This window comes from Lissotriton vulgaris, chromosome 1_1 (assembly GCF_964263255.1).
Source record: "Lissotriton vulgaris chromosome 1_1, aLisVul1.2, whole genome shotgun sequence".
Lineage (NCBI taxonomy): Eukaryota > Metazoa > Chordata > Amphibia > Caudata > Salamandridae > Lissotriton > Lissotriton vulgaris.
Window position 1 is genome coordinate 2,132,309,783 of NC_141685.1, and position 17,987 is coordinate 2,132,327,769.

A 17,987-nucleotide genomic window follows, 5' to 3' on the forward strand; every position below is an offset into this window, starting at 1 on the left:
TTGCCAGAAGCCTCTAAAATTTTGGATTCTTTGTCCGGGGGAGGAGCATCACCACTTGTTTGAGAGTTTGCTCTCTTGCGAGCATTTGCCACTAATAGGGAGTCCAATGGGAGCTGGCCCTGTGCGTAGGGTCCACAGGCGCAGGCCGATATTTCCTCTCAATCCTTGGGTTCACAACCCTTGCCCTTGTGGTCTCCTTGAAAATGTCAGTAGCATGTTTAAGTACACCCTTCAGCATAGGCAATGTTTTTACTGATTTCTCTGAGGTAGAGAAAGTATCGAACAGAAAGTCTTCCTCCACTGGGTCAGCGTGCATTTCCATGTTATAGTTCATGGCTGCCCTTTCAATTAAGGCATTAAACGCCGCAGTGTCTTCAGTAGGCGAGGTTTTGACATTATAGGACTGAGTATCAGGCCTAGTGTGTGGCTCATGAGGGTCAACAGGGTCAGTCCAGGGTTGAGGTTCCTCCTGATCTGTGTCAGCAGGATAAGTAAAGTCATCCTCATTGTAACCCTCCCCCACATCCTTATTGGTGCGTGTGGGAGAATAGGTATAGTGTTGCGTGTATGAATCCACAGGTTCAAAGAGAACAGGTGAGGTGGCAGAATCCCTTTTCCTCTTGAGGGATTTTGTATGACTAGAAGGGGTGTTCCGGAGCGATTTTCCGTTTGTGAATGGTGAGCCTTCCAGAATCCGAGTTGATAAAGAGCTACGATTGATTGTCATACAAGGGTGGCTGGAACACCACCTCCTCTGGAATGGACTGAGACTTGGAAATTCCCGACACCTTCTTGGATGTGTCGGTGCCCTTTTGTGGCTCGCACGCTTTGGGTTGAGCGGTCGGGGGAAGTCCGTATTTAATTTGCGGAGGAAGCACCGGAGACGAACCGACCTTCTTTGAGATTGATGTCGTCTTCGATTCGATTGGCTTCATTGTATCACCAGCTTGCTTGCGGCCTTGCGTCGACTCGAGCTCATGGTGCGCAGCTGGTACGGCCTTGAGCTTCGACGCGATATGCTCCTTCGGGTCGGGTTTGGTCTTCGACTCGAGGGCCTTGCTGAACATGGACTTGGAGACTGTAAGCTTCGGGTCGACAGTCTTTTTAGCCTGGAGTCCTTTGACGGAGTCGCCATGTTTGGACGTCGACGGCGTCAGAGGGATGTGCTTGACCGAAGAGACTGGCTTCGGCACCCCGCTCTTCGGGCCGACGCCCCCTTGGGACCCCAAAGGGTTGATGACACTTTTGGACTGGATTGGAGCCGAGGAGTCGATCCGAGGACTGTTTTCAACAGTTTCGGTTTCGTTTTCGCCTCTGTTGGTTTCGGTTTCGATTTTGGTGGATCGACCGATGGCTCCTTCGAAGTATTCTTAGCCGGGCCTTGACGCGGGCCTATAGAATGTGTAGTAAGATCTCGGCTAAGGCCTTCCCGCGATGCCTCGACCTGAGCCTTAGAGAGCATAGTGTCAATATTGGCTCCGATGGCCTCTGCGTCGTCTCCTACCTCGACGACTTCTTCATCATGGACGTAGTCTTCATCGTCGTCCACACCAAAGTTAGAGTCTTGCTCCGACACAGGGTCCGACTGCTGGTCAGGATCCTCTTCGACGCTTTCATCGCCTTCGGCCTCTAAGATGTTCTCCGGGTCAGGCGCCGTCTTTTGCGCCGACTGTCGTGCGGCGCGTCGAAGTCGAAGCGTCTTCTTCGACCGGAATTTGGAACAGGTCATACAGCTGGCATCGTCGTGTTCCGAGGATAAACTTTTATTACACACTGGGTGCACATCAATGTGAGGGTATTTGGAGTTGCAGACAGGGCATCTCTTGAACGGGCTCCGTTCCATCGTCGTCGTAGTCGGGGCCTTTGGTGTCGAAAAGGTTAACGGTCTTCGACGTCCTGTTCAAAGAACTGGATGATACACAGGACCGAACGAGACAATACCTACGCTCGAAGGCCTTTTGGCCTTGCGAAAAGGATATGTATCGATTTCGAACTTGAGTCCAGAAAGTACATCCGAACCCACTGGCGGAAAAAAACAATCTGAGGATGGAGGGGATGCCCATGCGCACTGTAGTTCAGGGGAGGAGCCACCTATCTCGTGATACTTCGAAGACTCTTCCACGACAACAATGTGCAATCATCCGGACCCAACACTAGGCGGCGATCTATGCACAGATATGAATTCAGCAGCCCACATGCCTCGAACACAAGGATATGCAGGAGGTTGAGAAGACGACAGAGGGGATAGCTCCTTTTAGGAGCAAGGGCCCTTACACACCCCAAAAGGTGTTATGCTTCACATCCTGGCACTAGGGACACTAGCCTACCTTACCCATATACACTGCCTTCCATATGAACAGTACACCCTTGTTTTTGCCATTCAACACTTAGGTGCACGTTTGCTGGACCGGTCAAGCCCCAGTCCCTCTTTCAGTGACTTTTAAATATTGTAAGGGCATATCTGCCATGTCGACTTTATCGTTTTATCTGCACCAGGTCATGCGTGCTGCAGTGGCTGTCTGCATGGCGACAAGTGAGTGGTACCATTTGCTAGGGACTTACAGGGGGCCTGAAGGGCCTCTTGTGGAACAGTTTTAGAGAAGAAGCACTGGCAGAGGGGACCTGGTTGGCAGGGACCCGGTGCGCTACAATCAAAACCACATACATTTCTAGGCAACAACTGGGGGGCTAACCATGTCAAAAGAGGCACTTTCTCACAGCCACCCAGAGGGGGAAAAGGAGAGACTTTTGTAATACTGAATCTTGATAAAAATCACAATATTGAGACAGGAGAATTCAAAGACTGAAAAAACTGGAGAAAGAAAAGCATACAGAGACTGATGAACTTTAATAAGCTAATATTTTTTTTATTTTTACAAGAACTAAGAAGTGATTATGAATTTTTATCATAGACTGATTTTAGTCTTCAACATGAAGTTGGGAAACAGCAGATGCTGTAAAATTGTAGGGATGGTGCGGTTAACGTTGATTTTATTAGTATTAGTTGGCCTGTTGGGACGGAAAAGTCTTCAACGTGGTGAAGATGTGTTCCCCTGCCCCAAGTGTTCAAGTGTATAATTGTCTGGATCCCTAATTCAATCACAGGTGATCACGGATCATTTGTGTGCACCAAGGCATTGGCCTGTCTCATGGATTGAGATCTTCTTGGACCAGGAGGCTTGCCCAAAGCGCTAACCACAGTGGTGGAAGGATACTGCCTTAACCAGGAGCAAACAGCACAAGCACAGTGGTGGCAGAATTCTGTGTGATAAGTAGTGACCAGGTCCTTGTGACCAATGAGTCATTGGAGAGAGGCCTACAGGCTCACTCATGTTTTTAAAGGTTCAGCTGCTGTGTGTTTAGGTCACCCTTGGCCTTCATCAAGTTAAAATAGAAGTGAGAGTGTAGCCAACAGCTATGCTGAGTGCGTGCAAGTGCGCAAGACATGCACTACATACACTACACATAGGGTGCAGTGTGGAACAGTGTACACATGGTAAATGTGTGTGCACAGGCAGAGGGTGTTTAAAGGAGCATACTCTGGTGCAGTATAGAGAGACTGTAGCATTGAACAGTGTGTGGAGACTGAGTGCGTGCTGCATATATACTGGCCAAAGTAAGGTACAGTGTGTATAGAGTCCCCAGTCTCCAGAGGTATGGCAGAGGTTAAAGTTCGATATAACCTTACTCTCTAAAGTGGTAGCTTGGTCGAGCAGTAAGGCAGTATCAGAGGACAGTGTAAAGCATTTGTTGTACACACTCAGTCAGCAAATGGTGTCACACACTCAAGAACTGAACTCTAGGCCAATTGTTTTATATAAAAAGATAGTAGTTTTATTTTAGAACCAACAAGGCATCAAAATATACTTTTCTCAATATGAGTGACTTTAGGTAATTACTTTGCAAATAGGGCAATAGACTTTGTAAGTACAATCACTACGGTGGTTGCAATAGGCAACACAATTTCAAACACAATTTAACATTGAGCTCAATAGGTTTTTCTACATAAATGCAATAGATTAATTTATGGATTACTTTTCTAACCACAGGACTGGATTCAGTCCCGGGACATAAGCTGTAAACAGTTAAGTAAAAGAGTTTTGGTTACAGTTGTGATTTTTAAAGAATATAAATGTATTTTTAAAGTTGACACTTGGAAACTTTTCAGTGAAAACCAAGCAATGTTATCCTATGGGAGGATATTCAAGTTACTGGCAAGTACACTTATAATAATTACTTTTACGGTTCAGTGCTGGGCTAAAAGGTCTAGCACTGGCTTCTCTCCTGATTACAGGTGAGTAATTCGGAATTTGTTATTCAGCTGATTTTAGATTAATATTTTAAAGCTTCAAAACTTCACACTTAGAAGAAATTTCAAGTGAAACCAGTCAATGTTATCCTATGGAAGGAAAATTAGTTATCGGCTTTTAGGTAAGTACTCGACTGGTAGAGTTAAGGTTCTGGGCATAGACTTAGGGGTCTCCCAGGGTCAGAAAGGTACAGTAGTTACACCCTCAGCGGCACAGGGGCAGCCAGGTGCAGAGAGAGTAGGCACAATGCAATCCTATGGAGGGTAGGGGCCTTCTGTTGGTGGCTGCAAGCAAGCAAGCCACGGGGCTGTGGGAACTGAGCTCCTGGACACTTACTCAGGGCAAGTGGGGAAGTAGAGTAGGGTAGTAGTTGCACTTCCAGAGGCACCCGGGCGGCTGGGTGCAGGGTGCTTTTGAGCTCAGTTGTTGCCTGTAACTGTACTTTTATGTGTTTTTTCACTTTTTCATATTCTCATGTTTTACGCATCTGCTCACCTGTACTTTTTCAACCCACCCTTGAGTGGTGACTTTACTTTGCTCACCCCTTATTGATAACACTGTTTTGGATCATTTTTTATGATCCATTACAACAGGTCCGTTTCACTGCTTACTTTAACACTCCACTACCTGTCCCCCGACCTGCCTAATACGGCTCACACTCCAGTCCGTCATTTAGTTTCGGTTTCCCATCACCTCGGTTTATCCAATCACAACGCATAGGCATTATATACCTCATCAGGCTCTTCTCCGTATCTTTGAATCTGGATGCCGAAAACCGGCGTTGCCACACGAAGTCGCGTTCGCGCACCTAAGTAAGTCTTCCACATTTTTCGACGGTATATCCCACTGGTCACATTTAGTTAGTCCATGACTAACGTAGTGTTTTTATTTTTTAGCCTTCCGGCTTTATCCGACGTGCCACATATTCATTTTGTAAGTACGCGGCTCACGCCACAACCTTTTCACTTCACTTTTTCCGTATAGAGCCTCAACCACAACCCGGTCACGATGGTCGGTTACGTTACGTTTCCCTCACTTGCCTTTATCCTTTTCCTTAACTAGTCACTAATGCCCCTTACCTACACTGTCGAACCTTGAACACCACAGCTTTTTGTAAACTATGAGCACGGACACCTTGCACACTTTTTTAACCTCACTAACACGTTTGTTCACATAAGCCTGACTGCTTGTTATAACTTCTTCGTTTTAGTACTCCTTGATAAAGGGCTGGGAAGCCCGAAATACATTGGAGTCTCAATTGAATGGCATAATAGAACTTAATATGTCATAAGCCTGAAACCATCTATAACTGAAATGCCACAAATATCATTAATATAGAAACTTGATGAATAAAAGAAACTCATTAACATTTTGGAGTCTTTAATGAACCCAAAGGAGTGCCTCTATACAGGGATGCGCCCACATTGATGTGTGCACAACTTATTATTATGTAAGCGTCACCGGACGGAGACGCCACCTGGGAGAGCACCCAATCGTTCGAAGTTGAGCAACTACAACTTGTCTTTGAAATTCAATACAACCACCAGCTGTGTACCCTCTACCCATCACTTATTGACATAGAGATGTGTGCCATGTTGACACTGAGACACTCAGCCTGCAAAGGCAGTGTGTGGGAGTCAGGGTACAGGGCCCCTAAGTGTGGCACAATAAGTGATGCAGCCCTTAGGGGGTCTTCTCTGCTCACCATGCCCTGGGTACCTAGGGTACCATTTACTGGGGGCTGACAGGTGGCCAGAGATGCCAATTGAATTTTTATTTCAACACAGTTTTTAGGGAAGAAACACAGGCCCTGGGCATCTGATTGGCAGGAGCCCAGGGCACACTCAGTCAAAGCACATCACCAATTCAGAAACAAGTTGGGGCATACCATGCGAGAAAGATGGCACTTTATCACACATGGGTGACATGGTACATGGGCACAACAATACTAGACAGTGGAGTGTGCTGTGAATGTATGCTAAGTGCAAAAAATCCTGCACTGGTATATTACAAGAAGGTCCTTGGGTTCCATTTCGGGAAGCATAGGCCTGCCTGGGGAAAACATAAGGAGTAGAGGAATCTCCCCGAGACAGAATAGTGTATTGCTGCATTCCTGTAAACGGGTTGGGACCAGCACTGGGTGAGGGGGAGTCAGGCTCTCCCTGTGCATTTGAAATGGCTCTTTGATTCGGTGACAGATCACAGGGAATGGGCCTGAACATATCCCAGGAAGAGGGAGATGGGGCTGATGAGGGAATAATGAAGGGTAGAGCTGAGGGCCCAGGATTAATCTTTGATGCACAGATCACTGAGGCTGACATCCATGTGTGAACACTGGTCACTCCCATGAATCATGTTTTGAGTTAATCAGCTTTGGAGTCCTGCCTGCTGTGACAGACATCTTTCCAAAGGAAGTATGAGGGGTAGAGGTGCCAAAATCAAAGAGGCAGAACCCCAACATAAAACCTCAAAGGTCCAGACCTAAGTCACACGTGTTCTGGAAAAGAACTAATAGTAGGGGAGTCTGAGACTCCATACTTGTTCATCTGTCAAGCCGCCAGCAGGATGCATGAGGGGGGGAAGCTCTGCAAGACTTCTGCCTGTGACAAGAAATAGGGGCCTAGCCTGATAGTCTCACTGCTGGGTGAGGGTACATCACCAAAGGAAACAAAGATTGTCCTGGATTCTGGTGCACCAGTACCTGCCTGCTGGCCAAGACCGGTGTGCCGCAAGGGAGAGGAGTGTGTTTGAGGAAGAGAGATCCAGAAAAGAGTCCAGACATGTGGGGCCCCATAGCAAGTTTTGAGGAGCTGTGCTGCACTGATCGGGAAGTTGCCCTTGTGCCACGTTCTGAAGGTTGGTGACCCCAGTATGCCAGGAGGCGTTGACATCTGCCAAGTCACTAAACCACATCAAACGGGCTGCTGCCCGTGTGGGAGTAGCTGCTGTGACCCCATGTGCCAGGAGGGGCAGTGGAGGAGGCAATCTGAGGCCAACGTGACCGGACAGTGAGGTTTGTTGAAGAGACCCCATAAGCCAGGAGGGGATACTGGAAGCGCCGAGTCCAGAGGCCCAGATCGTTGCCTGTTCCCAAGTTACAGAAACAACTAAGAGAAGGGAGGCTTTGTATCAGAGGAGGTCCAAGGACAGCGGAGACGCAATAGGAGACCCTGCTAGCTAGGAGACTGCCCCCATACCAGAGAGAGAGAACAATTCTTACTGCTTGTGGCTGGAGCAAATCCATTCTTCAGGAACGGTGGTAAGCGCGGCTCAGGAGAGACAGCTTGCGCATGCCAGGAGCTGCGCGTGTGCAGCCCGACTTTGCCTATCCGGGCCAGGGCAGCGCAGCACCGATGCCAGGCTTCGCAACGCCGAGGTGGGTAAGCTGAGAACTGGGTCTAACAGGCCCCGGTGGATGTAACACCTTTGGTTTTTGCAACCCTACTTGAACTTTAAAGGTCTATACCTTCTTGACCTTGTAGTTTATATTCCCTGGATTTTGCTGTATGTGACACCCGTTACATGGGAATGTGGCAACAGAGTGGTCGATGGATAACTAACCTCAAGGGGGGACTCAGTTAATGTTTACTGAATGTCGTTTACCTTTGTATGTGAAAAATTTGAATTTAAATACTTCTCTTATACAAAATAAGTATTTGACTGGACATTGATTTATGGTGTGCGCTGCGTGCACGTAGAGTTAAGAGTCTTGTTCAATGATCTGTAGCTACAATCCCTCCGAGTCAGCCTTGAGAGCTCGCGCTAAGTTATCGAGCTCAGAGTCGGGTGCAGAAGGAGGTGCTTGACCCAGTTGAACAGGATATTGTAGGGTGGGCCCCAGAACATCAGGAGTAAATGGACTCAACCACCTCAGTTGGGACCATTAACCCCTGCTGACCCCATGGCCCTCTGAACAGGGTTCCGACAGTGAGCTTAATGATTTCCTGTGGGGAATATTACAGATGAAATACCTAGTGAGAATGCAAGTATATTTAATATTAAAGAAACTAAGAAAATAGAACCTTTACTTGAAAATCATTTAGAGATAAGTATACTAAAATGATTAAAGATGGTCTTGAAATTCTGAATGTTAGCAGTTGCAGTGCATCTACTTTCAATAAAAAAGCTTTTGGGTACAGTGGATAAAGCCTGTCTTCCTTTCTCGAGGAGTGAGGGGGAGAAAAGAACACAGACCAATAAATCATTCAACATGTAAAAAAAGTCTTGACTTTTGACAAGAATATCCACAGAGCAGCTGTGGGTCCTCTTTGCGGACGAGGAGCACCACCTGCTGCGAGCGCAGCAGAACACACAGAATAATAAAATGGTCATTGCCATTTTATTATTCTGTGTGCTGCTGGTTCGCCCTGGTCAGATGCCAATGTGAGATTGGCTGACTGTAAACAGCCGGCCTATCCGACATGCGCACTTTAAAAACTACAATCCCAGCACTATAAAGCAGCTGGGGGATTGATTGCACAGGCCCCCACCCTCAAAATAAGCACTGGGGTAGGGTGCTCCAATCTATCCTGGAGCTGGTCTCAGCATGAGAGCAGCTCCAGGACTGCTTGGATTTGTACAACCCCCTTCCTTCCTTGTCATTATCAGAGAGAGGAGAGCCACAGATCGGAGTTTTGTCACCATTGATGGCTGCATCACCTTCTTGGTGAATTTTACGGCATCGTGCAGGGCCCCACAAAATGTTTACGTTACTATCCGCCCATGCCCAGAGTCCTCAACTGTAACTTATCTGGGAAAAAGTTGGTATAGTGCAGTTGCAATAAATCTACCTGAAGTCCATTCATAAGACAAGCTGACATAATATCAATGAGGAAACTGTCTTAAAAGTCAGGCTACACAAAAAGCAGCTATGCATTGGCTCCAAAGGATGTACATATGAAACACAGATCAAGGTAAGGTCCCACTGTGGCATCACAAATGGCTTGGGAGAAAACCTGTCAAACCTTTTATATATCTTATCACAAGTGATTTAAACAAGGAAACTTGGTCCGGCAAACTAAGAAAGGCTAAAAAGGGACGATAAATGACCTTTCATAGTGGCCAACACAAAGCCAATCAAAAGACAGTCCCAACAGTCTCGCAAATGCCACAGAAAGCCACAAATATGTCCCAGCGCCTGCCATAAATGAACTTTATGGAAAGGTGCCTGCCAGCAAGGATGGCATCCACCCGACAGGTGGAAGATCAAACACAGCTGATTGCGGATACTTAAGCTCCACGCAACTGGGTGTAGATTCAGCAAGTCTGGGTATTTTATTCTCCTGTCCCAGTCTGGAGCACTAGGATAACTTGGACTCCGTTGCTCTGATCTTCCTCAGAAGTCTTGACAGGAAGGCATACAAGAGTACCATGTTCCATTTCAGTAGGAATGCATCTACTAATAAGTGTTCTTGCAGAAACTCCAATGTGCAAAACGTTTGACACTGCATGTTTGATGGTGGTGAAAAAAACTCACCACAGTTGAAAGACTACCTGCGCAATCTCTGAATGTAGACGTGACTTGTGATCAGCCAGTCATTACCGAAGCAGTTTGTCCGCTCTGGAGAACCTACCATGTGGTTCGAAATCAGGAAAATGCCCTAATGTTCCAGCCACCTCCAAAGGTGCAGAGCCTCTTTAAACAAAATACCAATCCACTCTGCTTGTTGCAGTACCACATAGTGGCGGTGTTTTCTATGAGAATATGCACCAGCCTCTCCAGATGGCTCCCAGGAAGGCCTCCAGCTGAGTGAACTGGAGCCAACCTCTGTCGGAGAACAAAGGCACCTGATCTCCACCTCCCCAGATGACCCCACCCCCAGCAGAGACAAATCAGTCACCACCCTCACCTCTGGAAAGGGAGAAGGGTCTAACGCTTGACCAACTGCGTTTGAACAGCCTCCACTGAATGTCTCAAGCCGTCTCTACTGGGAGACCTGGATGACATTGGTCAGATTGTCTTGATGCAGGATGCGTAGGAGCATCAAGTTCCATTCCAGGACTGGGGTGCCTGTTGTGATAGGGGGGTATGGGGGTCTGGGGTTGTATAGCACAAACACGACCCAAAAATATCAGGTACCTGATCATCACTTTCATTACAGACGGACACATTCATTGTAAATATTTTTTGGTTGGGCACGGGGAGATGAATTAGTTTGCCCAGACTTTACAGGATTTTGAGCGCCGTTGCCAAGACTTGAACCTGGCTCCCCAGCTTCGAGGTCGACCGCTCTCGCCATTAGGCCAAAAAGAAGGCGGTCTGTCTATCTGCTAGCTGGAACAGATGCCCTCTCAAAATCAAAAGGGAATGGATCACTTGACCTGAGTAACCAGGGTTTGCAATATTCGTCTGGGTTGTCAATAAAAAACCCTCATTCACGTACTCAAATCGTAAGGCGGTATATCTTGGTACTCCGCCTTGTGTTAAAAACGCGACCGCATCATCATTGGGTCAAATTTTTGTTGTATGCTTCCTCCATCCGGAGAACCACTCGTTATTGCAGTAGTGATCAACGAAAAAAGGTTTAGTGAACAGTGCTCTAGTGAGGTGGAAATTGGTTGGTTACTCAGGTAAAGTGATCCATTCCCTTTTGATTTTGAGTAATAATGCAAGGAAGCAGAATGGATCGCAATCCCTTCCTCCTCCCCCCTATTGATTTAATGGAACAGATCACCATTACCATTATTACCATCTAGTGGTGTCCCTCAGTCTCAAATAGAAATCATTGTCAGAACCCAAACGTTATTTTATCCTTTACTGATGGGTGCGTCTTAGCAGACATAAGGAGTTAGAGTTCTGTTTTAAGACAACCTGTTTAGCTTTATTAATTTCGAAGTGCAAGTCTGTCAGGCTCGAGTTGAAGTTGGGTCGGGGTCCACCATAGGTATCAACATCCAGTCTTTAAGGGCCGATGTTGATGTAGCAGGGATGGGCGTGGAACTTTGGTCCGGAGAGGAAGTCTCTACTGGAGTTGGTATTGGACCAGTAACGGATGCCGGGAAGTGCAGATAGTGCTGAGGATGGACCCGCCAGCAGTAATCTGCCAACAACTGTGGTTCAGTGGCGCACAAAGGCGTACCAAAGAGTGATAGAAGCGCAATAAAAACATGCAGCATGGCCTCCTTGAAGGCCCGATCTGCTGTGGGATTGACAACAGTCCAGGAAACATGGGATACTTCATTACCAGACAAGGAACTGGTGCTGTGGCCAGAGACCTAGACGGGTGCAACTGACACCGGCACAAACTTGTGCCTTCTCTTTAGAGTCAGAGTGGCGGGATGGGGTCCAGTCGTGTTTTGCTTTTGGTGCCACAGGACTTAAGACACAAATCTGAGAAGTCCCAAGAATGCCTCAGGTTAATGCCCTGGGTCAGGAGCAAGACTTAACGAAAAAGCAGCAACTTATTTTTGTGTTTGGCGATGTACAGCTGGTCTCGAACTTTAGGTGGAGGATAGCACATGTATTACACAACGTAGAATTGTTGCCAAAGTCCAGACACAAAAGACAACCCTTGTGCTGGTCAGTGATCAACATCTGATTCTTACAGTCACAGCATGGTTTTAAACTTGTTTTGGGTGGGGACACGGTTCCCTAGTACAATTAGTTGAAACAATTCAGAAGGCTTCGGAAAAGCAACAAACTTGAGAGTGGAAGTCCTGATCTGCTCAGGAAGGTACGGGAAAAAAGTAAGGGATGGCTCTTATATGCATCTCTGTTCTGTTACTTCTGGGGAGGGCTGTATATCCAGCAAGAGCCGCACAATGCCACTAGCAACCAGTGGAAGCACTGCTGTAAAATGTTCCCAGATCCAGTCTGGTGATTGGGGATTATTCTAAAGTGAGGAATCTGTGGTTAGAAGTATCCATCAAAATCAGAAGCACAGCTTAAACAATAATGCAAGTTTATTGATGGCACAGCAAAAGGACAATAATCCTGTCTTGCCCAAGGTACTGATACTCCTTTTTTACCTGCCTATTCTTCTACATCTAAGGCTTCACTTTGATGCACTGTACGTTCACAACTATAAACCATGATTGCTGTCAACAGGTAGGAAATCTTACTCTGGAGAGTTGAGGTTGAGACCTAGTGTTGTTAGATCACTTCCCAATGCAAGATGTACCATTCCAGGGTCTGTTTCAGCCGCTCGGATAAATGTTAACAAACCAATCATTCCAAACTGATCTGTCACCATGCCTTGAGGAATGTTGGTAACTCGGCCTGTAGAATTGGAGAAAAAGAAAAAAATCACTGTTTATAACAAATGTAGCCTTTTAAAAATAAATATTTTCACCCCGCCCCACCAAAAAAACATCAACGCACCATCGGGTAGCACTTGGATACCCTTTTTTTGCTGGTTGTTGTTTTGCGTCGTGGAGCTTTTGTCTCCAGGGAATTTTGGCCCATCTGTACTAGAGGTAGTCTTCCCAGTCGTACTTAAACTCTAACATAAAAAAAATTCAAATGATCAGTAAACCGGTCTATAACGACTTTCAAACATAGCTTCATCTTCCTGCATGGCTATTAAACACTGATATCAAACACAGAGGTATTGATAATAGTAATAAACCCACATACAGGGAAGGATGTAGCCACTTTGTTAGCAGCTAACATCAATAGTTAAATTAAACAAGCATTTGCAATGCAATAGGTCTCGCATTAGGAAGGTTTGAGCTATTGGTCTTGTAAATGACAATTTTTTTGTTTATGTGTTGTTTTTGAAAATAGCTAAATTAATAGCTTTGTCATTTACAATGCCAATAGTTATACCTTTCGCACATGTGACACCTATAGCATTTGTAATGCAACATGTTTTGTATTTACGTGACTTAGATGTATTGATATTACAAATAACAATGGCTTTTAATTTTTTTAAGTAATGAATACTTAAATAAAAGTGATTGTAATTTATAATGGCAATAGCTTAAACTTTTGTAAATAACTTTTGTGAAGATTATGTTCAGTATATTTTATTGTGACGTAAATCCAAGAACAGTAGTGAAATATTAACATCTTTTTGTGACATTTGTAATAAAGCTTGAAACATTGAGAGAGCATATTTGAACCAGTGTTGCTGTGGTGGTGCTGAGTGATGCTGTGGTTTCGAAGAGTGATGCTGTGGTTGCGCTGAGTGGTGCTGTGGTTGTGCTATGACGGTGCTGAGTGGTGCTGTGGTGATGCTGAGTGGTGCTGTGGTGATGCTGAGTGGTGCTGTGGTGGTGCTGAGTGGTGCTGAGTGGTGCTGTGGTGGTGCTGAGGTGCTGCTGAGTGGTGCTGCTGAGTGGTGCTGTGGTGGTGCTGAGTGGTGCTGAGTGATGCTGTGGTGATGCGATCGATAGTGAGGGCGATAGATAGAGGGAGGGCGAAAGATAGAGGGAGGGAGGGTGAGAGATAGAGGCAGGGTGAGAGATAGAGGCAGGGCAAGAAGGCAAGATGGAGTGCGGGGGCGGGATGGAGTGTGGGGCGGGGGAGGGATGGAGTGTGGGGCGGAGGAGGGATGGAGTGTTGGGCAGGGGGGGGGATGGAGTGTGGGGCGGGAGAGAGATGGAGTGTGGGGCGGGAGAGAGATGGAGTGTGGGGCGGGAGAGGGATGGAGTGTGGGGCGGGAGAGGGATGGAGTGTGGGGCGTGGGAGGGATGGAGTGTGGGGCGTGGGAGGGATGGAGTGTGGGGCATGGGAGGGATGGAGTGTGTGGCGTGGGAGGGATGGAGTGTGGGGCGTGGGAGGGATGGAGTGTGGGGCGTGGGAGGGATGGAGTGTGGGGCGTGGGAGGGATGGAGAGTGGGGCGTGGGAGGGATGGAGTGTGGGGCGTGGGAGGGATGGAGTGTGGGGCGTGGGAGGGATGGAGTGTGGGGCGTGGGAGGGATGGAGTGTGGGGCGTGGGAGGGATGGAGTGTGGGGCGTGGGAGGGATGGAGTGTGGGGCGTGGGAGGGATGGAGTGTGGGGCGTGGGAGGGATGGAGTGTGGGGCGTGGGAATGGATGGATGGATGGAGTGCGGGGATGGATGGATATAGTGCGGTGATGGATGGAGTGGGGGGATGGATGGATGGAATGGGGAGATGGATGGATGGAGTGGGGGATGATGGATATAGTGCGGGGATGGATGGATGGAGTGGGGGGGATGGATGGATGGATGGGGTGGGGGGATGGATGGATGGATGGGGTGGGGGGATGGATGGATGGGGTGGGGGGATGGATGGATGGAGTGGGGGGATGGATGGATGGATGGGGTTGGGGGATGAATGGATGGAGGGGGGGATGGATGGAGGGGGGGATGGATGGATGGAGGGGGGGATGGATGGATGGAGTAGGGGGATGGATGGATGGAGTAGGGGGATGGATGCAGTGGGGGGATGGATGGAGTGGGATGGATGGATGGATGGAGTGGGGGGATGGATGGAGTGGGGGGATGGATGGAGTGAGGGATGGATGGTTGGAGTGAGGGATGGATGGAGTGAGGGATGGATGGAGTGAGGTATGGATGGAGTGAGGGATGGATGATGAATGGAGTGGGGGGATGGATGGAGTGGGGGGGATGGATGGATGGAGTGGGGGGATGGATGGATGGAGTGAGGGGAAGGATGGGTGGAGTGGGGGGATGGAGTGGGATGGATGGATGGATGGAGTGGGATGGATGGATGGATGGATGGAGTGGGATGGATGGAGTGGGATGGATGGAGTGGGATGGATGGAGTTGGATGGAGTTGGATGGAGTGGATGCATGGAGTGGGGAGTTGGATGGAGTGGATGCATGGAGTGGGGGGGTGGATGGATGGAGTGGGGGGATGGATGGATGGAGTGAGGGGAAGGATGGGTGGAGTGGGGGGATGGAGTGGGATGGATGGATGGATGGAGTGGGATGGATGGATGGATGGATGGATGGATGGATGGATGGATGGATGGAGTGGGATGGATGGAGTGGGATGGATGGAGTTGGATGGAGTTGGATGGAGTGGATGCATGGAGTGGGGAGTTGGATGGAGTGGATGCATGGAGTGGGGGGGTGGATGGAGTGGGGGGGATGGATGGAGTGGGGGGGATGGATGGAGTGGGGGGATGGATGGAGTGGGGGGGATGGATGGAGTGGGGGGATGGATGGAGTGGGGGGATGGAGATGGATGGATGAGTGGGAGGGATGGAGTGGGAGGGATGGATGGATGGATGGACTGGGGGGTGGATGGAAGGATGGAGTGGGGGGTGGATGGATGGAGACGGATGGATGGATGGAGTTGGATGGTTGGATGGATGGATGGAGTGGGGGGATGGAAGGATCAATGGAGTGGGGGGATGGATGGATGGAGTGGGGGGATAGATGGATGGAGTGTGGGATGGATGATGGAGTGGGAGATGGATGGATGGAGTGGGGGGATGGATGGAGTGGGGGGATGGATGGATGGAGTGGGGGGATGGATGGATGGAGTGGGGGGATGGATGGATGGAGTGGGGATGGATGGATGGAGTGGGGGGATGGATGGATGGAGTGGGGGGATGGATGGATGGAGTGGGGGGATGGATGGATGGAGTGGGGGGATGGATGGATGGAGTGGGGGATGGATGGAGTGGGGGGATGGATGGATGGAGTGGGATGGATGGAGTGGGATGGATGGATGGAGTGGGGGATGGATGGAGTGGGGGAAGGATGGAGTGGGGGGGATGGATGGAGTGGGGGGATGGATGGAGTGGGGGGGATGGGTGGAGTGGGGGGGATGGATGGAGTGGGGGGATGGATGTAGTGGGGAGAATGTATGGATGGAGTGGGGGGATGTATGGATGGAGTGGGGGGATGTATGGATGGAGTGGGATGGATGGATGGAGTGGGATGGATGGATGGAGTGGGGGGAATGGATGGAGTGGGGGGAATGGATGGAGTGGAATGGATGGATGGAGTGGGGGATGGATGGATGGATGGAGTGGGATGGATGGATGGAGTGGGATGGATGGATGGAGTGGGGGGAATGGATGAAGTGGAATGGATGGATGGAGTGGGGGATGGATGGATGGAGTGGGGGGATGGATGGATGGAGTGGGGGGATGGATGGATAGAGTGGGGGGATGGATCAATGGAGTGGGGGGATGGATGGATGGAGTGGGGGATGGATCAATGGAGTGGGGGGATGGATGGATGGAGTGGGGGATGGATGGAGTGGAGAATGGATGGATGGAGTGGTATGGATGGATGGAGTGGTATGGATGGATGGAGTGGTATGGATGGATGGAATGGATGGATGGAATGGATGGATGGATGGAGTGGGGGATGGATGGATGGAGTGGGGGGATGTATGGATGGAGTGGGATGGATGGATGGAGTGGGATGGATGGATGGAGTGGAATGGATGGAGTGGGGGATGGATGGATGGATGGATGGATGGAGTGGGGGATGGATGGAGTGATGGATGGATGGATAGAGTGGGGGGATGGATGGATAGAGTGAGGGGATGGATAGAGTTAGGGGATGGATGGATAGAGTGGGGGGATGGATGGAGTACGGGGATGGATGGATGGAGTGGATGAATGGATGGAGTGGGGGGATGGATGGAGTGGGGGGATGGATGGATGGAGTGGGGGGATGGAGTGGGATGGATGGATATAGTGGGATGGATGGATGGATGGAGTTGGATGGAGTGGGATGGATGGATGGAGTGGGGGATGGATGGAGTGGGATGGAAGGAGATGGGTGGATGGAGATGGATGGAGTGGGGGGATGGATGGATGGATGGAGTGGGATGGATGGATGGATGGAGTGGGGGGATGGATGGATGGAGTGGGGGGATGGATGGATGGATGGAGTGGGGGGATGGATGGATGGATGGAGTGGGGGGATGGATGGATGGATGGAGTGGGGGGATGGATGGATGGATGGAGTGGGGGGATGGATGGATAGAGGGGATGGATGGAGGAGATGGATGGATGAGTGGGGGGATTGATGGATGGAGTGGTATGGCTGGAGTGGGATGGATGGATGGAGTGGGGGGATGTATGGATGGAGTGGGATGGATGGAGTGGGATGTATGGATGGAATGGGGGGATGGATGGAGTGGGATGGATGGATGGAGTGGGGGATGGATGGAGTGGGGGGATGGATGGAGTGGGGGGATGGATGGAGTGGGGGGATGGATGGATGGAGTGGGGGGATGGATGGATAGAGTGGGGGGATGGATGGTTGGAGGGGGGGATGGATGGATGGATGGATGGATGGAGTGGGGGATGGATGGATGGATGGAGTGGGGGGATGGATGGATGGATGGAGTGGGGGGATGGATGGATGGAGTGGGGGGATGGATGGAGTGGGGGGATGGATGGATGAGTGGGGGGATGGATGGATGAGTGGGGGGATTGATGGATGGAGTGGTATGGCTGGAGTGGGATGGATGGATGGAGTGGGGGGGATGTATGGATGGAGTGGGATGTATGGATGGAGTGGGGGGATGGATGGAGTGGGGGATGGATGGAGTGGGGGATGGATGGAGTGGGGGATGGATGGAGTGGGGGATGGATGGAGTGGGGGATGGATGGAGTGGGGGATGGATGGATGGAGTGGGGAGATGGATGGATGGAGTGGGGAGATGGATGGATGGAGTGGGGGGATGGATGGATAGAGTGGGGGGATGGATGGATAGAGTGGGGGGATGGATGGATAGAGTGGGGGGATGGATGGTTGGAGTGGGGGGATGGAAGGA

General features: G+C 49.4%; 1 protein-coding gene across 7 annotated transcripts in view; it reads right to left on the bottom strand.

Moving 5' to 3' along the window:
- The window catches only part of CNOT2 (CCR4-NOT transcription complex subunit 2), a 429,881-nt gene that overhangs the window by 110,004 nt on the left and 301,890 nt on the right, over positions 1-17,987 (bottom strand). For all 7 annotated transcript variants that reach the window (XM_086921898.1, XM_086921930.1, XM_086921945.1 and 4 more), the window contains exons 10-11: positions 12,631-12,751; positions 12,372-12,528 (exon numbers count right to left, since the gene is read on the bottom strand). In XM_086921898.1, coding sequence (XP_086778024.1) covers positions 12,372-12,528; positions 12,631-12,751 — 278 coding nt within the window. The remainder of the gene's footprint in view (positions 1-12,371; positions 12,529-12,630; positions 12,752-17,987) is intronic.